The following is a 15,836-nucleotide window of genomic DNA, read 5'->3' on the forward strand; positions in this document are numbered from 1 at the left end:
TAAATTGCTACTGTTTTAAATGCCATCTATTTTGCTAGCATTTCTTACACAGTTCTTTACTAGTAGACTTCTTTACCAGCATTTTCAGAAACTCACTATTTTTTTCCATAGACAATTTAACATTACTGCCACACATACATGCAGAAAAAAGGTCTTGGATCTTGTTCTCAAATAGGAGGGACTGATTTCTTAATTCTTTACAAACTTTCCCCCAAGGTTACCCAAGGTCATCAACAGCCTAGATCAGAATTACCTTGCATCTATTTGCATGAGCTACCTTCTATTCTTTGTATAATCATCATGCTATAAAAGCTAGGGGAGGCAGACTGGGAAAGAAGATGGTCATGGGATATAGAGATAAAGAAGGGGAAGTAAGGGACCTTTTCTAAAAGCATTATTCTAACTATTCTAAGCCAAACACCCTAAAACGATTAAAAAAAGATTTAACCTTCATTACCAGTTCTTGGAATTGTATGTGTTCAAGTGTAATAAGAAATAGCAAGTGTAAATATATATATGCCTTACTGTTAAAGTGTACAACTGAAACTTACTGGATTTCATTAACCAATATCACCATAAATAAAAAAAACATAGAAATAAATAAGAAATATCAAGTCTCTCCCAAATACCTCTTGCAACGATCCCCAATTATCAGAAATTCCTTTATCTAAAAAGACTTTCAAACTATACATGATGGTGGCAATTTATGTGAGAAATATCCTAAAGACTTATCACAATTTAAAACTCATGTAACTAAAGACCAGTCCTGAAGAAGTGTACTGCCATGTGGTAATTTTCAATTTATTTGGTCTGCTAGTTTTGAGATTATGTAACTTTTAATGCATTATTAATTTGAAGTCATTCACATTAAATTATGTACACAAAGTGAGACTGAATTAATAATTTTATATCATTATACTCCAAGTTTACCTAATTTAAATACTTAAGAGCACTGAACTTGAAGACAACTTAAGGCAAATACCTAGGATAATTAATATGGTATGAATAAATATAAAGCATCCCTTCCTGTTTGGAAAGAGAAAGTAAACCTAAAAAGGCGAAGTGTTAAGATGATGTTTGATGAGGCTAGAAATGAAGCAATCAGCGATTAAAGTCTGCCCCCTCTAAAAAAAAAAAAAAGTGACAGTAGCAAAGCTTATTAAAGAATGTCTATCACATGAGTAAAAAAAAAACTAATAAGTGCTAATGTTTGTGGGGTATCTAAATAATTAACAGCATAGGTTTAAGATGGACAGCATTTATGACCAGAAATTCAACAGGCACCAACTATATGTGACACTAAAGTCAAACTAGCAAACTACAAATTATCCCCCAGTATCTATTCTACCCTTCTTTTAAGTAAAAAAACTTCCTGGGCGCACAGCTGAGCTAGGCTCCTTGGCAGCAAGTGTAGCTTGATCTGGCCAATGAGATGCTAGCCTAAGTTACAATGCCAATTTGCAGAGCATGTCTTTATAAGTAATCAGCCTGCTCTCCACTTTTTCTCTTTTGAGGGCCAGGTTCAACCATGCATATGACAACAATGAACAGACGGCAAAATTTAAAAACAGAAGGAAAGTAGAATCCTGGATATCACAGAACACAGTTCCTTACCTTTGGACTCCACAGAGAAACTTTCATTTTGTTCTAGTCACTGTATGTGAGGTCCCTTTGTTATGGTAGTTTGGCCTATATCTTTTATACTTTGTACTGAGGGAGGCAATTCTCTGTGTTGCACAGATAACGTCTGGACTAATATCTCCTGCTCTGGGCTAAAAAAAAAAAAATGGTACTAGAGCACACCCAAAAGAGAACAATTTAAGATTGCTCTTAAATTGTGACTTGAAAATCATACAAACTGGAGGAAGAGTAAAGAAATTAAAAGTATTTCAAATGCATTGAACTTGAAAAGATTAAAGCAAGGACACAACACTCTTAAAATATTTGGAAGCTTATCACAGAAGAGACTTAAATAACCTCAAATAAAGGAGAAACTATAGGCAAGTCGGTATCATTATTTTTAATAGAAGTTTATTGTACATTATATACCAGCCACTTGTTCTGAACACAGATACAGCATAGTAGACCCGTTCCTGGCCCCTGGAAGCTTACAGTCTAGTAGGGAGAGGCAGACAGTAATCTAAACAAATATTATGAACTGTGACAAGTCTTTGGAATGGAATGTATAAGACCCTATGAAAGAGAACATCGGATCTTGATCTAGAAGATAGTGTTCCTCAAAGTAACATTGAGATAAAATCTATAGAACAAGTTTAAAGGTAATATAATGCCTTAAGCTTCACCCTTTTCCAGGTCTAAAAGAAAGCTAATGATGCTAAACACAGAAAACAAAGCCCAGAGAAATGAGCTGTGTGGCTGGATTATGAAGAGCTTGAATACCACACTAAGGATCATGGGAAATCACTAAAGGATTTAAAGTTGTAAAAGGAAGGTTATCACTTTGCCTTTATTTTTTTAGGGAAGAAGGGTCTTGTTTTTTCTTGTTTGTTTCTGTTTCATTTTCTCTGAGGAGTAATGAAAGAGAGACCGGCTAGCAGGTTTCTGTAATATTCCAATAAGAAACAATAAACTAAGCTAACAGGAGTGAAGGCGAATGAAAAATGGAAAAATATCTAGCAGATAAAATTGTTGGGACTTGGAGACTGGATATGACAGAAAAGAGAAAGGGATGTCACAAATGACTTCTAGGTTCTAGCTTTGTGATCAGAAGCAGAGGATGGGTAGAGAAGATATCTTCAGTTTGGAATATGATGAGCTTAAAGTATGGGGTAGGCTGAATAACGGCTCCCAAAGAAACAGATACTAACCCGGGGACTTGTGAATGAATTAAAGATTTTGAGATGGGGAGATAATCCTTGATTATCTGGTGGGCCCTAAAACACAGGTGTCTTAATAAGGAGGCAAAAGGATACCTGACTAGAGAGTGGAGAAAGCAATATAATGATGGAAGCAGAAACTGGAGTAATGCATTTTGAAGATAGAGGAAGGGCACACAAGCATGGGAATACAGATGGCCATTAGAAGCTTAAAAAGGCAAAAAAAAAAAACAAAAAAAACACCCCACCAGAAATAAACAAAAAACCCCCAGATTCTCCCTCAGAACCTTCAGAAGTTAAGAGACTAATTTGTGTTGTTTGAAGGCCCTATGCGGTTACTTGTGACAGCAGCAACAAAAAACTAATACCAAGTAACTTTGAAACACCCAAGCAGACATGTCAAGAAAGAAGCTGAGTCCAAAACCAGAAGAGGTCTGGACTGAGGATATAAATCCTAGTTAAGTAGAACTTTAGTCTTAAAAGACATTTACTAGAGAAAATATATAGAGTTGAAATAGCAGGGGTTTTAGAAAGATCCAACTTAAAAACACACACACACACACACACAAAAGGGGAAGAAAAGCTAACAAAAAAAAACATAAAGGGAGTTGTCAAGTGGTCAGAGAGGTAGCTTAAAGAGAAAACCAAGAGCACAGTATCCTGAAAGTCAAAGTAAGAAAATACTTCAACAAGAACTTGGTCCAAATGCTGCTGAAATGTCTAGCAAGATGAAGATGAAAAATGCCCACCGGTGATCCTAGCAACAAATGTTTCAGAGAAATTATGAGAGCAGAAATCAAATCGGTGTGGTCTAAGGAAAGATGAGGAAATGGAGAAAGCAAATGTAGGCAAACCTTTCAAGAACTCTGCTGTGAAAATAAGAAGGGTTGGTAGAGGAGAGGATCAAGGGAGAAATTTTCAGATAGAAACACTAAGCAAACCTCCATAGGTTGCATGAACTTTCCCACCAGCAAGCAACGTAAGAAAGGATGTATTGCCCCGCACAGGCTCATTAATAGAAACTTTTGGATCATTATCAACCTTGTGGATTTTTACTAATGTTAAGTAAAAACTGGCATCTTAGTAGTTTTAATATCATTTTCTTATGAACAAAGTTGGGTATCTTTTCAAATAAGAGGATAAAAGGCCCATTTATATTTCTTTTTCTGGGAACTGTCCATTCACAATGCTCATTTATTTTTATATTGGGTTGTTAGTATTTCTCTTACCTATTTTTAGAGCAGTATAGTTTAGGAAAGTTAATCATGTTAGTGACATAAATTGTAAATAATTTTTCATAATTTGTCCTTTGACTTTGTTTATAGTAATTTTTTGTTTTGGTCATAGTAGGAAAGAGCTTTCCCACTCCAAACTTATGAGAATTCTTTCATTTTTCTTCTATTACATTTATGTCTCCATTTTCTACATTTAAACCTTTGATTCCATTTGGAATTTATCTTGGTACACAGTGATATGTGCCACCAATGATCTGAGATGCTGTAACTTTTATATACCAAATGCCTATATTTATTTGGTTGTATTTCTGGACTTCTCTGTTTCACTGAACAGTGTTCATAAACTGGTACACACTTATTTAATAATTAAATCTTTAGAATGTATTGATATCTGATAGGGCACTCTTTCATGACTGCTTTTCTATTTCAAAGCTTTCCCGGCTCTTCTTGCCTGCTTATTTTTTCATGTAAACTTCAAAATCAGTTTGTTTGTCCCAGAAAAACACTATTGGTATTTTTACTGAGATTGTGTTCGATTTATAATTTAGGGAAAACTGTCATTTTGATTCTTCTTAATCCAAGTACACAGTATATCTTTTCATTTAGGTCTTCTTTTGTGTGGTGTTTTAAAGCTAATGGGAAGAGTTTGATAAAGGTGAAAAGGTGAAGATGACTGACAGTTAAACATGGCAGACTGAACACACGACTTACTTCTCTTCTTTATCAAAACCCTGCGCAAGTGAGAGTAAAAAGGCTATAAATTCCAGAAGCTCAAAGAGGACAGAAGTAAAAATAACAGATACAACTATTAAAACACTTTTAGGTGAAAAGTATATAGGGGAATTAGCAGACTGAGAACTCTGAACACTGAGTACCTGTACAGAAGACACCCAACAAGCTGGTTTGTGCTACAGAACCGTACTAAGTAAGACTAAGCATAACAGAAGGAGAGAAACAAAGTACAGAACTAAAAACAAAGGAGAAGAGCTTAAAATCTGCACAAAGGTCAGAAGACCTCTCCACTTACCTTCCACCTCCCCATCCCTATCTATTTTGTGGGGAAAGTGAACCAAAGAGACTATTGAAACAAAGACACCAGACACAAGTATGGAAAACAGACATTACAATGAAATCAGGGAATTAAGTAAAATTTTATTTATTTAAAAATGAAGTCACCTATCTACTTCCATAGGTCAGCTCCAAGAATTCTAGCAGACAGAGAGTATAACCTACTCTACTTCCCTGGCAAAAATGTGGTGGATTCTTACCTGCAGAAATTAAAAGCTCTAGAGAAAAAAATTTCTAAATGCTAATTTTTAGAGCATTCCTTACAATGATGTGGCCAAATATTTCCTAACCAGTCATCAAATGGTAAGTCCCACCAATGTGTTCAGAGTTTCTAATCAGTTACGTAGTGACTCATGTTTAAGTATTAATAGATTACACAACAATTGAAGAAAATAGCTGACATAAAAAGAAAATTAAAACAAAGAGGAATTTGATGAGACAACTTAGTGAATAAAAGAAAGTTTCAAAACAAGTGCAATTAATATCAGAGAACTGAAAGTATTACACATCCATAAAACAATAACAAAAACTTATTTAAAACACACGCACACACTAAACGAGAACAAGCACTTAACCTGTAAACATTACAGCTAAAATAAATCAATAGGAGGAAAAGAATATAGTTAAATCTCGCCAGAAAATAGAACAAAACGACAAAGAAAAGAAAATCAGAGGTTCAATCAGGAGGCCTAACACCCAACTAATAAAAGTTTCAGGGTTAAACAGTGAAAAATAAGGTAAGGAAATTAAAGAAATAATACAAAAAAAAAAAAATGTAGTTAGAAGGATATGCATTTCCATACTGAAAAGGCCTGGAACAGGAGAAAGAGGCAAACAGAAATCCCAGAATATACATCTACAAGATACACGGGATGCATACAGGATGTACGTCTCAGGACAGACCTCTATGTATATCCTTACTGAAACATGGTAATATTACAAAACTGTAAACAACTTAACTGTCCAAGAACAAGGGAATAAATAAATTGTAATATAGTCATAAAACAAAGTACAGAAATATAGTGGTAAAAAGAATGAACCAACTAGAGTTACATGTATCAACATAATTCTCAAAAGTAATGTTGAACAAAGGCAATCTACAGAATGATACATGCAACAGACAACTCGTACAGTGTTCAATCACACCAAACAGTTATATATTGTTTATCTGTTCATACATGCCTAGCAAAATATTAGAAGATGCATGAAAATGATAAACCACAAATTCAGAATAAAAATTTACTTCTAATAAGAAAAAGCTGATTATTTTATTAAAAATATGAAAACACATAAAGTAAGAATTCATTAAATATAATTTGCACTTTATATGTGAAGCGGGGAGAGTAAAGGGATAGGGAGGGGTGTGTAAAGATCTTAAGCTAATGGGTACAGAGTTTCTGTTTGGGGTGATGAAAAAGTTCTAGAAAATGACAGTGGTAATGGTTGTACAACATTATGAAAGTATTTAATGCCAATGAAGTATACTCTTAAAATAGTTAAATAATAAATTTTATGTTGTGTATATTTTGTGACAACTAAAAAAAAAATCCTAAGCAAAGTGAGGGATAGAATCCAGAACACAGGTAGAAGAATTAGCTTTTGAGGAGGTGGTGGGATATATTCTCTATTGTAATAGGAGGGAATGCAAAAAAGATGTCTACAGATAAAAAGTGTGAATAATCATCATGAAGGACAGGGAAGCAAGTTGACCAAATAAGTGTTGAGGGTCCGCAATGTTGAGGGTCCACAGGAAGCCTTATGAAACCTTATGAAGAAACAAGCTCCTGAATAATTATCAATCCAAAAATGAATTTTAAAAACATTTACATTATGTAGAGGTTAGACAAGATTATCTCCAAGAGCCCTTGGTTTATGACCCAATGAAATTCTAAGAGGATAGTATCTACAGGTCATATAAAGGGAATGAGAGTAATGGTAGATGGAATACAGTTTAAAATGCTGTTTCTTAAACGTGCCTGATGATAGGAATGGAATTACTTGAGGTATTTATCTCAGGCCTCGCCCCAGACCTCATGAATCAGAATTTCCATTACAGGAACCTGAGAGTCTAATGTATATTTGGAACTAACAACCTCAGATTATTCTTAGGACCCAGCAGTTCTGAGAAGCTCTGGCCTGGAAATAGCCCTAAAAGCAAAGAACAGGCTAAGTTCTACCACCTCCCACAGTGAAAGAAGAAACAAGCGTTAGGAGGATTGGAAGGAGGTAAGTAGAGGCCGAAGAACAAAAAAACTAAGGCTGCCATGGAAACAGAAGACATAATGCCAACCAGGGAAAACCCAGCCTTGAGTTAAAACAGAAGGCAAAGTGGGAAGGGAGAAAGAACTGTGATATCAAAGGGGGAAATACCTCTAAGAAAATAATAGTTAGCTTTGCATGCATTTGAAAAATATATTTATAATATCTATAAAAGTTGAAATTATATTTGAATACTATACATATTGCTGTCAACAAGTATATAGTTCTTTAGATTAGAAACTCAACTTTACAAAGTTATCCTGTATTAATTGCTGAGTTAAATAAGCTCAACTGTGTTTCAATACACCTTTTAATAAGGATAGTTATAAGTCATTTAAAAACTTAGAAGATAGCAGCTTTATTCGTAATTGCCAAACCTAGAAGCAACCAAGATACAGATGAATGGATAAATAAACTGTGATACATCCCGACAATGGAATATTATCCACTGCTAAAAAGGAATGAGCTATCAAGCCATGAAAAGACATGGAGGAACCTTAAATGTATATTATTAAGGGAAAGGAGCCAATCTGAAAAGGCTACATACTATATGACTCCAACTATATGACATTCAGGAAAAGGCAAAACTATGGAGATGGTAAAAAGATGAATGGTTGACAGGGGGTGGGGGTGGGGGTGGGGGTGAGGATGACCAAGCAGAGCAGAGAGGATTTTTAGGGCAGTGAAAATATGCTACCATGATAGATACATTTCATTATACCTTAGTCCAAACCCACAGAATGTATACCATCAAGAGTGAACCGAAATGTAAACTACGGACTTTGGGTGATGATGATGTGTCAATATAGGTTCATCAATTGTAATAAATAAACATACCACTCTGGTGGGGGATGTTGATAATGGGGGAGTCTGTGTACCTGTGGGAGCAGAGGGTATATGGGAAATCTCTGTACCTTCCCCCCAACTTTGCTGTGAACCTAAAACTGCTGTTAAAAAAACAAATTCTTAAATACAAAACAAAACAAAACTTAGAAGAATACTAAGTTAGAAATGCACTATATGGAAAACCCTGTGAGTGGGTGCGGGAGGGATAATTATTCCACAGAACTCATGTTTCAGGAAGAAGGCTATTTAAGCTGATTGTTTAAAAAACAGAAAGGAAAAAGCTAGCCACCAATCTTCCTAACCTTGTGACCTGTGAAAAGAAAGGCATTCCTCTTTAAAACATACAGTGAAAAAGCTATGTGAGTCAAAAGTGAGATTTAAGCTGTACTTAGAATGACAGAAAAAGAACCAAAACTACCATTTTTATGATTTTTTTTCTATAAAGCCAGCTTCTTAAAATATTTCTTTCTTTTACATAACACACTGATGTGTAGTTGAGTTTCTCAAAATGTTCTACTAATTCTACTCTCTTAATTAGTACCAATTCATTATAAAGTGCTAATTATATTAATCAAATATGGAAAACACCTAATAAGCCCATTTTAGGCCTTGCCACAACTCACAGTGAAGAAATAACATTTACTGATTTTCTCTAAAACAGGAGCCATTACCATTTTAACGTTAAAAGTAACATTTATACGAACATCTAAATAAAGAGCTGTGATCCTCAGGAAGACTTCAATATTGTATACATATAGAAATCTTTTTGAAAAAAAAGCAGAACTTAAAATATGCACATTTGCCAGATAAAGAGATCAAAATCCTATTATGATAGATATGCTTTTTTAACCAATCCCCTCTCTCCCCAGCACATACACATACACACCCTTCTCCATATACATGCTTTAAATAGTTAGCTGCTGTAAGGTGAAAATAGTCTCAGATGGTTATATTTAAAACAACTCCCCATGTAACTTCACTATATTTTTGGTGGGTTTTTTTTGTTGCTTTTGTTTGCAATTCGTGTACAGAATTTAAGACCTATAACCTGGCTGGTTCATGGACCAGCAATATCATCTGGGAGCCTGTTAGAAAGGCAGACTGTAAAGCCCCGACCCAGATCTGCGAAATCAAAATCTGCATTTTATATATGCACATTAAAATTTGCTAAACTCTCACCTATGGGATTTAATACCATTCAGAGACAGAGGAAGAAACAACTCCTCTTTGAAGGTCTACCACTATATAACCTTGGGGAAGGTCACAACCAAAATATGACCTTCCTCGTATATAAAACAAAGGCTTGGAAATGGTTCCCACCTACCCTAGAATCCTGTTAGTTCATTGGATGACTAGAATAATCAGTTTGACAGCTGCCATAGGATTTTTATAAGGAGGGGAGCCAAATATTACACACTTGTTGCAGAACTAACACTTCAAAATTTAAAACCATATTAAAAAGTTTTCTAGTAGCCAATAATTACACAACTTAATACCTAAGCAAAAAATCATAAATTATATTTATTCCTAAACATATACATATATTTTAGGGAGAAATACATTTCCAAGTGAACATTAATTTTTCTCTGTAAAATTAACCAAAAGAATCCATAAACACTTAAATGTTTTGGCCAAAATTATTATTTAGCCAATACTCATTGAATAATCCTAAAGAATTGTAAAAATACATACCATACTGTAGTCCTTTAGATTAGAAACTCAAATTTACAAAGTTAACCTATATCAACTGCTGAGAGTTAAGTAATTAAATTTGAGGATCAGCTTGGTGATTCAAAAGATATTTAGCATGAACTTGCCTCTTTTGATATTAGAATATTTGAGTTTTATAGACTATTAAAAGAAAAAACCACCCAAATATGCATCCTAGCTTGGCCACTACAATAGTTTAAAAATGTAAAAATAATGGAAGCTATAGTTTTTCTTATACAAAACAAAGCTATATTTTACTTCCTCCAGCTAATGGAGACAAATACTAAAGTAGTGTTTCTCGAACTTTAATGTGCATATGAATTACCTGGGGATCTTGTTAAAATGCAGATTCTGATTCAGAAGATCTGGTTAGAGGTTTGAGAGTCTGCATTTCTAGCAAGCTCCCTGGTGATGCCAATTTCATACACAGAGCACAAGTTAAGTAGCAAGCTTCTAAAAAAAAAAAAAAGCATATTTACAATATTAAGGTGGCCACGGTTTATACAACACTGGTCTTGATAATGTTTCCAATTAAAGTCCTACCTGAGCAATTGAACGTTTTCCCATCCTTACCGTACTTGATCTCTCATGTGGATATACTAGATCACACCATCATTCTTAAAACACAGAAAACTTGTATCCTAAACCTCTTTCTACCTTTCTTTCTTTTTGACATCTTCCCATGCTCAACGTACTTACATGTGGGTGCATCAAGGGATTCCAATCTTAGCTTCATCTCTTTTCCACTCTAATGCTGTCCCTGGATCACCTATATGCTAATGAGATCCAACTCTGCATCTTCAGCCTAAACATGTCTCCCAATCTTAGATCCAGTATTTAACTACCTAAATGCCAGTCTTCACAGGTTCCGCCAACACAAACTACCTCACTAAACTCACCACCTTCCACCCACAAAAGCAGCTTTTTAATCCTATATTGACTTTGTGTCCAGCACCATCATCCACCCATTGTCCAAACCACACCTTAAGACTCTAACCTTCCCTCTCACCAAATGCAAATAATCTCATCTTCTAATTATTTCTCAAATTTCATTCCTTCCTCTCTAGTGTCGATGACAGTTTGGACATGGATCATTTCTGATCTGATTACTATAGTAATCTAACCAGTCTTCTGGCTTCCAATCTCATTTCCCTCCTCCATACCACTGTGTAATCTCTGCAACATAATTCGATGGTAGTAATCCCCTATTAAAATTCACTAATGTTCCCCATTATCTTTAAGAAAAAGTACTTTTTTAGCACACCATATGAAGCTCATCACAATCTTGATTTTGTCTATCTCACTGGTCTCAACTCTCACCACCCCTTAACAATCAGTATGTACTCTTGCCATGTCATGCTACTTACAGCTCCCTGAAAGAGCCACATTCTCTAGAGTCCCCGTGTGTTTGCATAGGCTATTATTTCCTTTGCTTAAATGCCCTTATTAAGCTAAGTGTTAATCCTCTTTCAAGACTCCACTCAAGCAGCACATGCTTTCAAGCACCTTTTCTAATTACTCAAGTCTGAGTTAGGTAACACTACAAACTGTGCTCCCTCTATTACAACTGTTTTCCCTATGCATACCTCTATGCTAGTACTTGTCAAACTGTATTATAATCGCTGGTTTGTTCATCTCCTCCACTAGACTGAGCTCATCAATTAGCCCTCTTAAGAAAAGAATGTCTAGTACATGGCAGGTCCTCAATAAATGTTTGCTGAACAAACTATCTTGAAACATAGTCATGAATAATTATTATGGTTACATATTTAAACTATAACTTCTACTGACTGTGTCTCCAAGGTAATAAAAAATTTACTTCACTTTATTTTTGGATTAACAGAACTTCCTAAGACTTCACAAAACACAGAAGTCCAAAATTCCTAATGTATTCACTTAATTTCTGACAAACTAAAGGTATTTGTTAAAAATATTAGAATAGCCTTCTGAATACCATGTGAAACTGAGGCATTTTAATTTCACTGACCACAGTGTTAGACAAATAACATCACTAGTCTCTTCTCCAAAGGCTGAAGTAAGGAAGGAGGATGGTAAAATGCTGCACAAGTTCAAGTGGCCCAGGATTGCACTGACTTCTACTCATTAACTGCGTGACCCTGGAAAACAATACACATCTCCAAGCCTCAGCTTCTTTAATGGAAAACAAAAAATAAAATTGCTTACCTATCAAATAGGTTGTTTCAGATATTCAGATATGAATGTGAAAGCATTTATATAAACCATGAAGTGCTAAATAAATTTAAACTACTATGTTAGCTTCCATCCCAACATCTGCCAAAGATTTTACAAGTGTAAATGTAAAGTTTCGTAGGCTACTTTGACCTCCCAAACCCATCTCATACTTCTCACCAATGACTCAAAATTCATAAATAAAATTAAGTGCCGGGATCACTGGAACATGAGACTTATTCAACAGTCCTCAATATTTTCATGTGGTTAAAGTGTTTAATGATAGCTAATGTAATAATAATGATATGTTCTTAAAAAGTGATGATTTTATAAATCTCAAAGTAAATCTCAAGGTAAGTTGTTGGTACAGTCATTTAAATTTCAGCTCCATTTGAAAAAATTAATCGGAGGACAAAAATCAGCAGGGAATATTTAAAGATACCTTCTTTTATTAACTATTTAGACTGGGTACTGTCTATTGACATAAACTTGATCCACTACTAACTAATATGAAAGTTAAAAAGTCACCATCACAAAACCAAGACTTTTTTCCCCCAAGTTTCTGGCTTATTTCTCAGGTATGCTTGCTGATCTATGTCAATTAGAAGAGAAAATTTGCTGCACTTTTCTAAAGTAAAAAAGTGACAGAGCATATTAATTCTGCTCTCAGCAATATCCTTCTTTCTTAATTTCAATAGGGACTTACGGGGACTATGGACTATAGTAGAACAGTTTTCAGTCCCTTCTCCAATATTGATAAAAATAGGATTCCTTAACCTTCAAAGGGCAAAACTTCTTAAAAAAAAAAAAAAAAAAAGGAAAAAGAAAAAACAAAATCTACTACAAAAGTCAGCACTTCGGTACCTGATTGTGGTAACAAGGCCAAAATCCAAGACGAAGCCCTTTATTGCACATCGTGTTCCAACATCTTGGGCAGCCCCCATCTTGCGACCTCTCCAGATTGGCTGCTCCTGCTCTCTCTACTGCAGAGAGAACTTCAATTAGAGAAATTCTGAAGCTCATAAATCTAAACTGGATACTCCCCTCATTGGAGGCAAGGATGGTAAGAATCACTAAAAAGATTCAAGTTAGAGGAGGTTTCAAATTGAAGTGGCTTGAAACCACTACAAGGCAGGAAGCTGAGAGTCTTACTGTGCAACAATCTATTTACCTAAAAAAAAAATCTTAAGAATGGCAGCAAATTATTAGGTAACCTGAAAAAACAGGTTGTATAATCATAAATCTCTAAAGAGTGTAACGTTCTCCACTAAACTTGCGTAGAATTTATATTTATAATACAAACTTACAGCTGACCATTCACTTTCGTAATCCTTATGAGAAAAGCAAGCAGGAAAAAAACTAGGACGTATTTTCAACTTTGTTTTAAGCCCTAAAATAACTTCATTGAAAAAAATGTCTGGTTAAAAACCACTGGTTAGGAAGGAGAGGTTTCCCTGCTGACTTAAGCCTAGCTGCCCAGGCAAGGCTTCAGAAAATGTCTTCACCTACAACCGTGCACAGGCAGACGGAGCAGAGGCTGTGGCGGTCTTCCTGGTGACACTTCCAAGTCGCGTAAATAAGGTATGTTTCTGGGGTAGACTGCCAACAAGTTACTGAAAGGAAAACGAAAGCAGCAAAAACCTGGCAAATAAATCAGCCAATGCCCTCGTGTGTTTTGTTATAACACAAAAGGCAAGTTTACTGATGTTATACTGAGGCTACCAGATCTAAATCACACCTTCCACACCAACGTTACCTGATTTGTGAAAGAATAGATTTGTTTTCAAGTTGGTTTTCCGTAAAGACTTGTAAAGATGTAGAACATGTATGAAGCATTTCTTAGACCAAACAAGCAATAAGCCACGTCCCAAAGAACTTCAGCAATTCAGAGTTTTCAATTAAAGAAATAAACAATTTGAAATGCCGTTACCGAAAATTATCAAAAATGTACTGATTTGTGCTATGCGAAAGAATGAGGTTAACACTGCTGAGATACTGTAACTGTAATGACTAAAAAATTTAGCAAAGATTTGACCTTACCTGAGTGTGAAAATTTGAAATGGTGGTTGTTTCGATATCTTTCTTGCCCAGAATTTCCATTTTCACTGGAGTGTTGGGGAAATTAAAAGCAAAGTAGTCCAAGAAGTCTGGGAGATAAGCGGCCGCTCCATGCACTATTGCTAAAGCATAGTAAGCAGCATTTTTCTCATTTTCACTGAATGTCAAAGCAAGAAACTCCTCAGAAAATCTCTCCATCTCCATTGGAGACAAAAATGAGAGTTCGTCCATGTAAGCATGAAGGACAAGAGCACCACCATTGGACTGGTGTTCCTCATGAATAAAGTTGCTAAATTTAGTACCTGTTTTTAAGAAATTTCTGCGAATAGAATGCTCCTGGTGAGTCATAAAAGGTGTTTGTACTCCCTGGGGTACCCGATATTCTTGCATGCCCAAATTTAACCGGCACAGCTGTTCGTCTTTCAGATACCTGAAGGACTCCTTATTAACTCCTGAAGTGCTATTCACTTGTCCTTGGGTGAGGATTTCCTTACTGATGCGCGTCAGGCCAGCACAGACGGTTTGTACTTCCTTATTGTACATCTTAAGGCGTCTTCCTCGCATATCTTCTCGGTGTTTCTTTTTCTTTTTCTTCTTTATTTTCTTCAAGACAAAATCATCAGCTCTCTGGGTTTTACCATTTTCATCTGGTGTTTCTGGCCACAATAATTAAAAAGAAGTTAGTTGCTAGGTCTAGTGTCAACATACAAGCTTCCTAAGGTACTTGATCTCAAATTAAATAGCCTATTTCCAGTTTCTCTGAATTTGCCATTACATCTTACATGTTTATAAAATGAATGAGACAATGACCTTAAAATATAATAATTGGTTGAAGATTATGCCAAAAAGCAGATAATGCAAAGATAAGCATGTAACTTAAAATGACTTGCAATCAAACTAAAGGAAATATCCAAGTCATTAATTTCACATATGCTATACAGTATGGTATACCTGTTCAGTAACCCTTGTTGAATCTAAATTGAAGCTCGATATATTTTGCTTTATATTTTGCTGTCAGTCTACACATTACTATGTTACATACAGGTGAATCAAACAAAGGCAAATAAAACTGTAGGACACCAATGTGCCCACCAACTTCCCAAGACTGGGGGTGGAGGGGCAATCTCATATACTGTTGCTAGAAGTATAAATTGGTACAACTTTCATGGAGGGCAATTTGGTACCCTCCAAAATTAACATGTACCAAAAGCCTTGAAAATATTTATAATTCTCAGCCCAAAAAATTCCACTCACAAGTAAAAATTACATAAGAAAATAACTGAAGATACATAAAGATATCCATGACAGTATTATTTTGGGAATCCCCTAATGTCCATCCAATAACAGGATACAAATTAAACTCTGGTACTTACATAATGTTAAACTACTACCCAGCCATTATAAATTACATTATAGATGAAAAGAACTGACAAATTACAAGGTTACAAAATACTGACATTGTCACTCTTTCAGAAAGCCTTCTCTTAATAACTTTCCCATCCAATTTGGATAGCTACTCTCTTACTGCATTTATTACTGTACTTCCCATCACAGCACTTAAACATAGTCTGTACTATCACTTATTTAATTTTCCACCTTTCCTCTAGTCTGTAGGCAATCTAAGGTAGGATAT

At 35.2% G+C, this 15,836-nt stretch overlaps 1 protein-coding gene across 1 annotated transcript in view; it reads right to left on the bottom strand.

Moving 5' to 3' along the window:
* Positions 1 to 15,836, bottom strand: part of RSBN1 (round spermatid basic protein 1) — a 39,666-nt gene that overhangs the window by 14,304 nt on the left and 9,526 nt on the right. The window contains exon 2 of the mRNA XM_006919653.2: positions 14,186 to 14,859. Within this exon, the coding sequence (XP_006919715.1) occupies positions 14,186 to 14,859 (674 nt within the window). The remainder of the gene's footprint in view (positions 1 to 14,185; positions 14,860 to 15,836) is intronic.

This window comes from Pteropus alecto, unplaced genomic scaffold (assembly GCF_000325575.1).
Source record: "Pteropus alecto unplaced genomic scaffold, ASM32557v1 scaffold106, whole genome shotgun sequence".
In the NCBI taxonomy this organism is placed as follows: domain Eukaryota; kingdom Metazoa; phylum Chordata; class Mammalia; order Chiroptera; family Pteropodidae; genus Pteropus; species Pteropus alecto.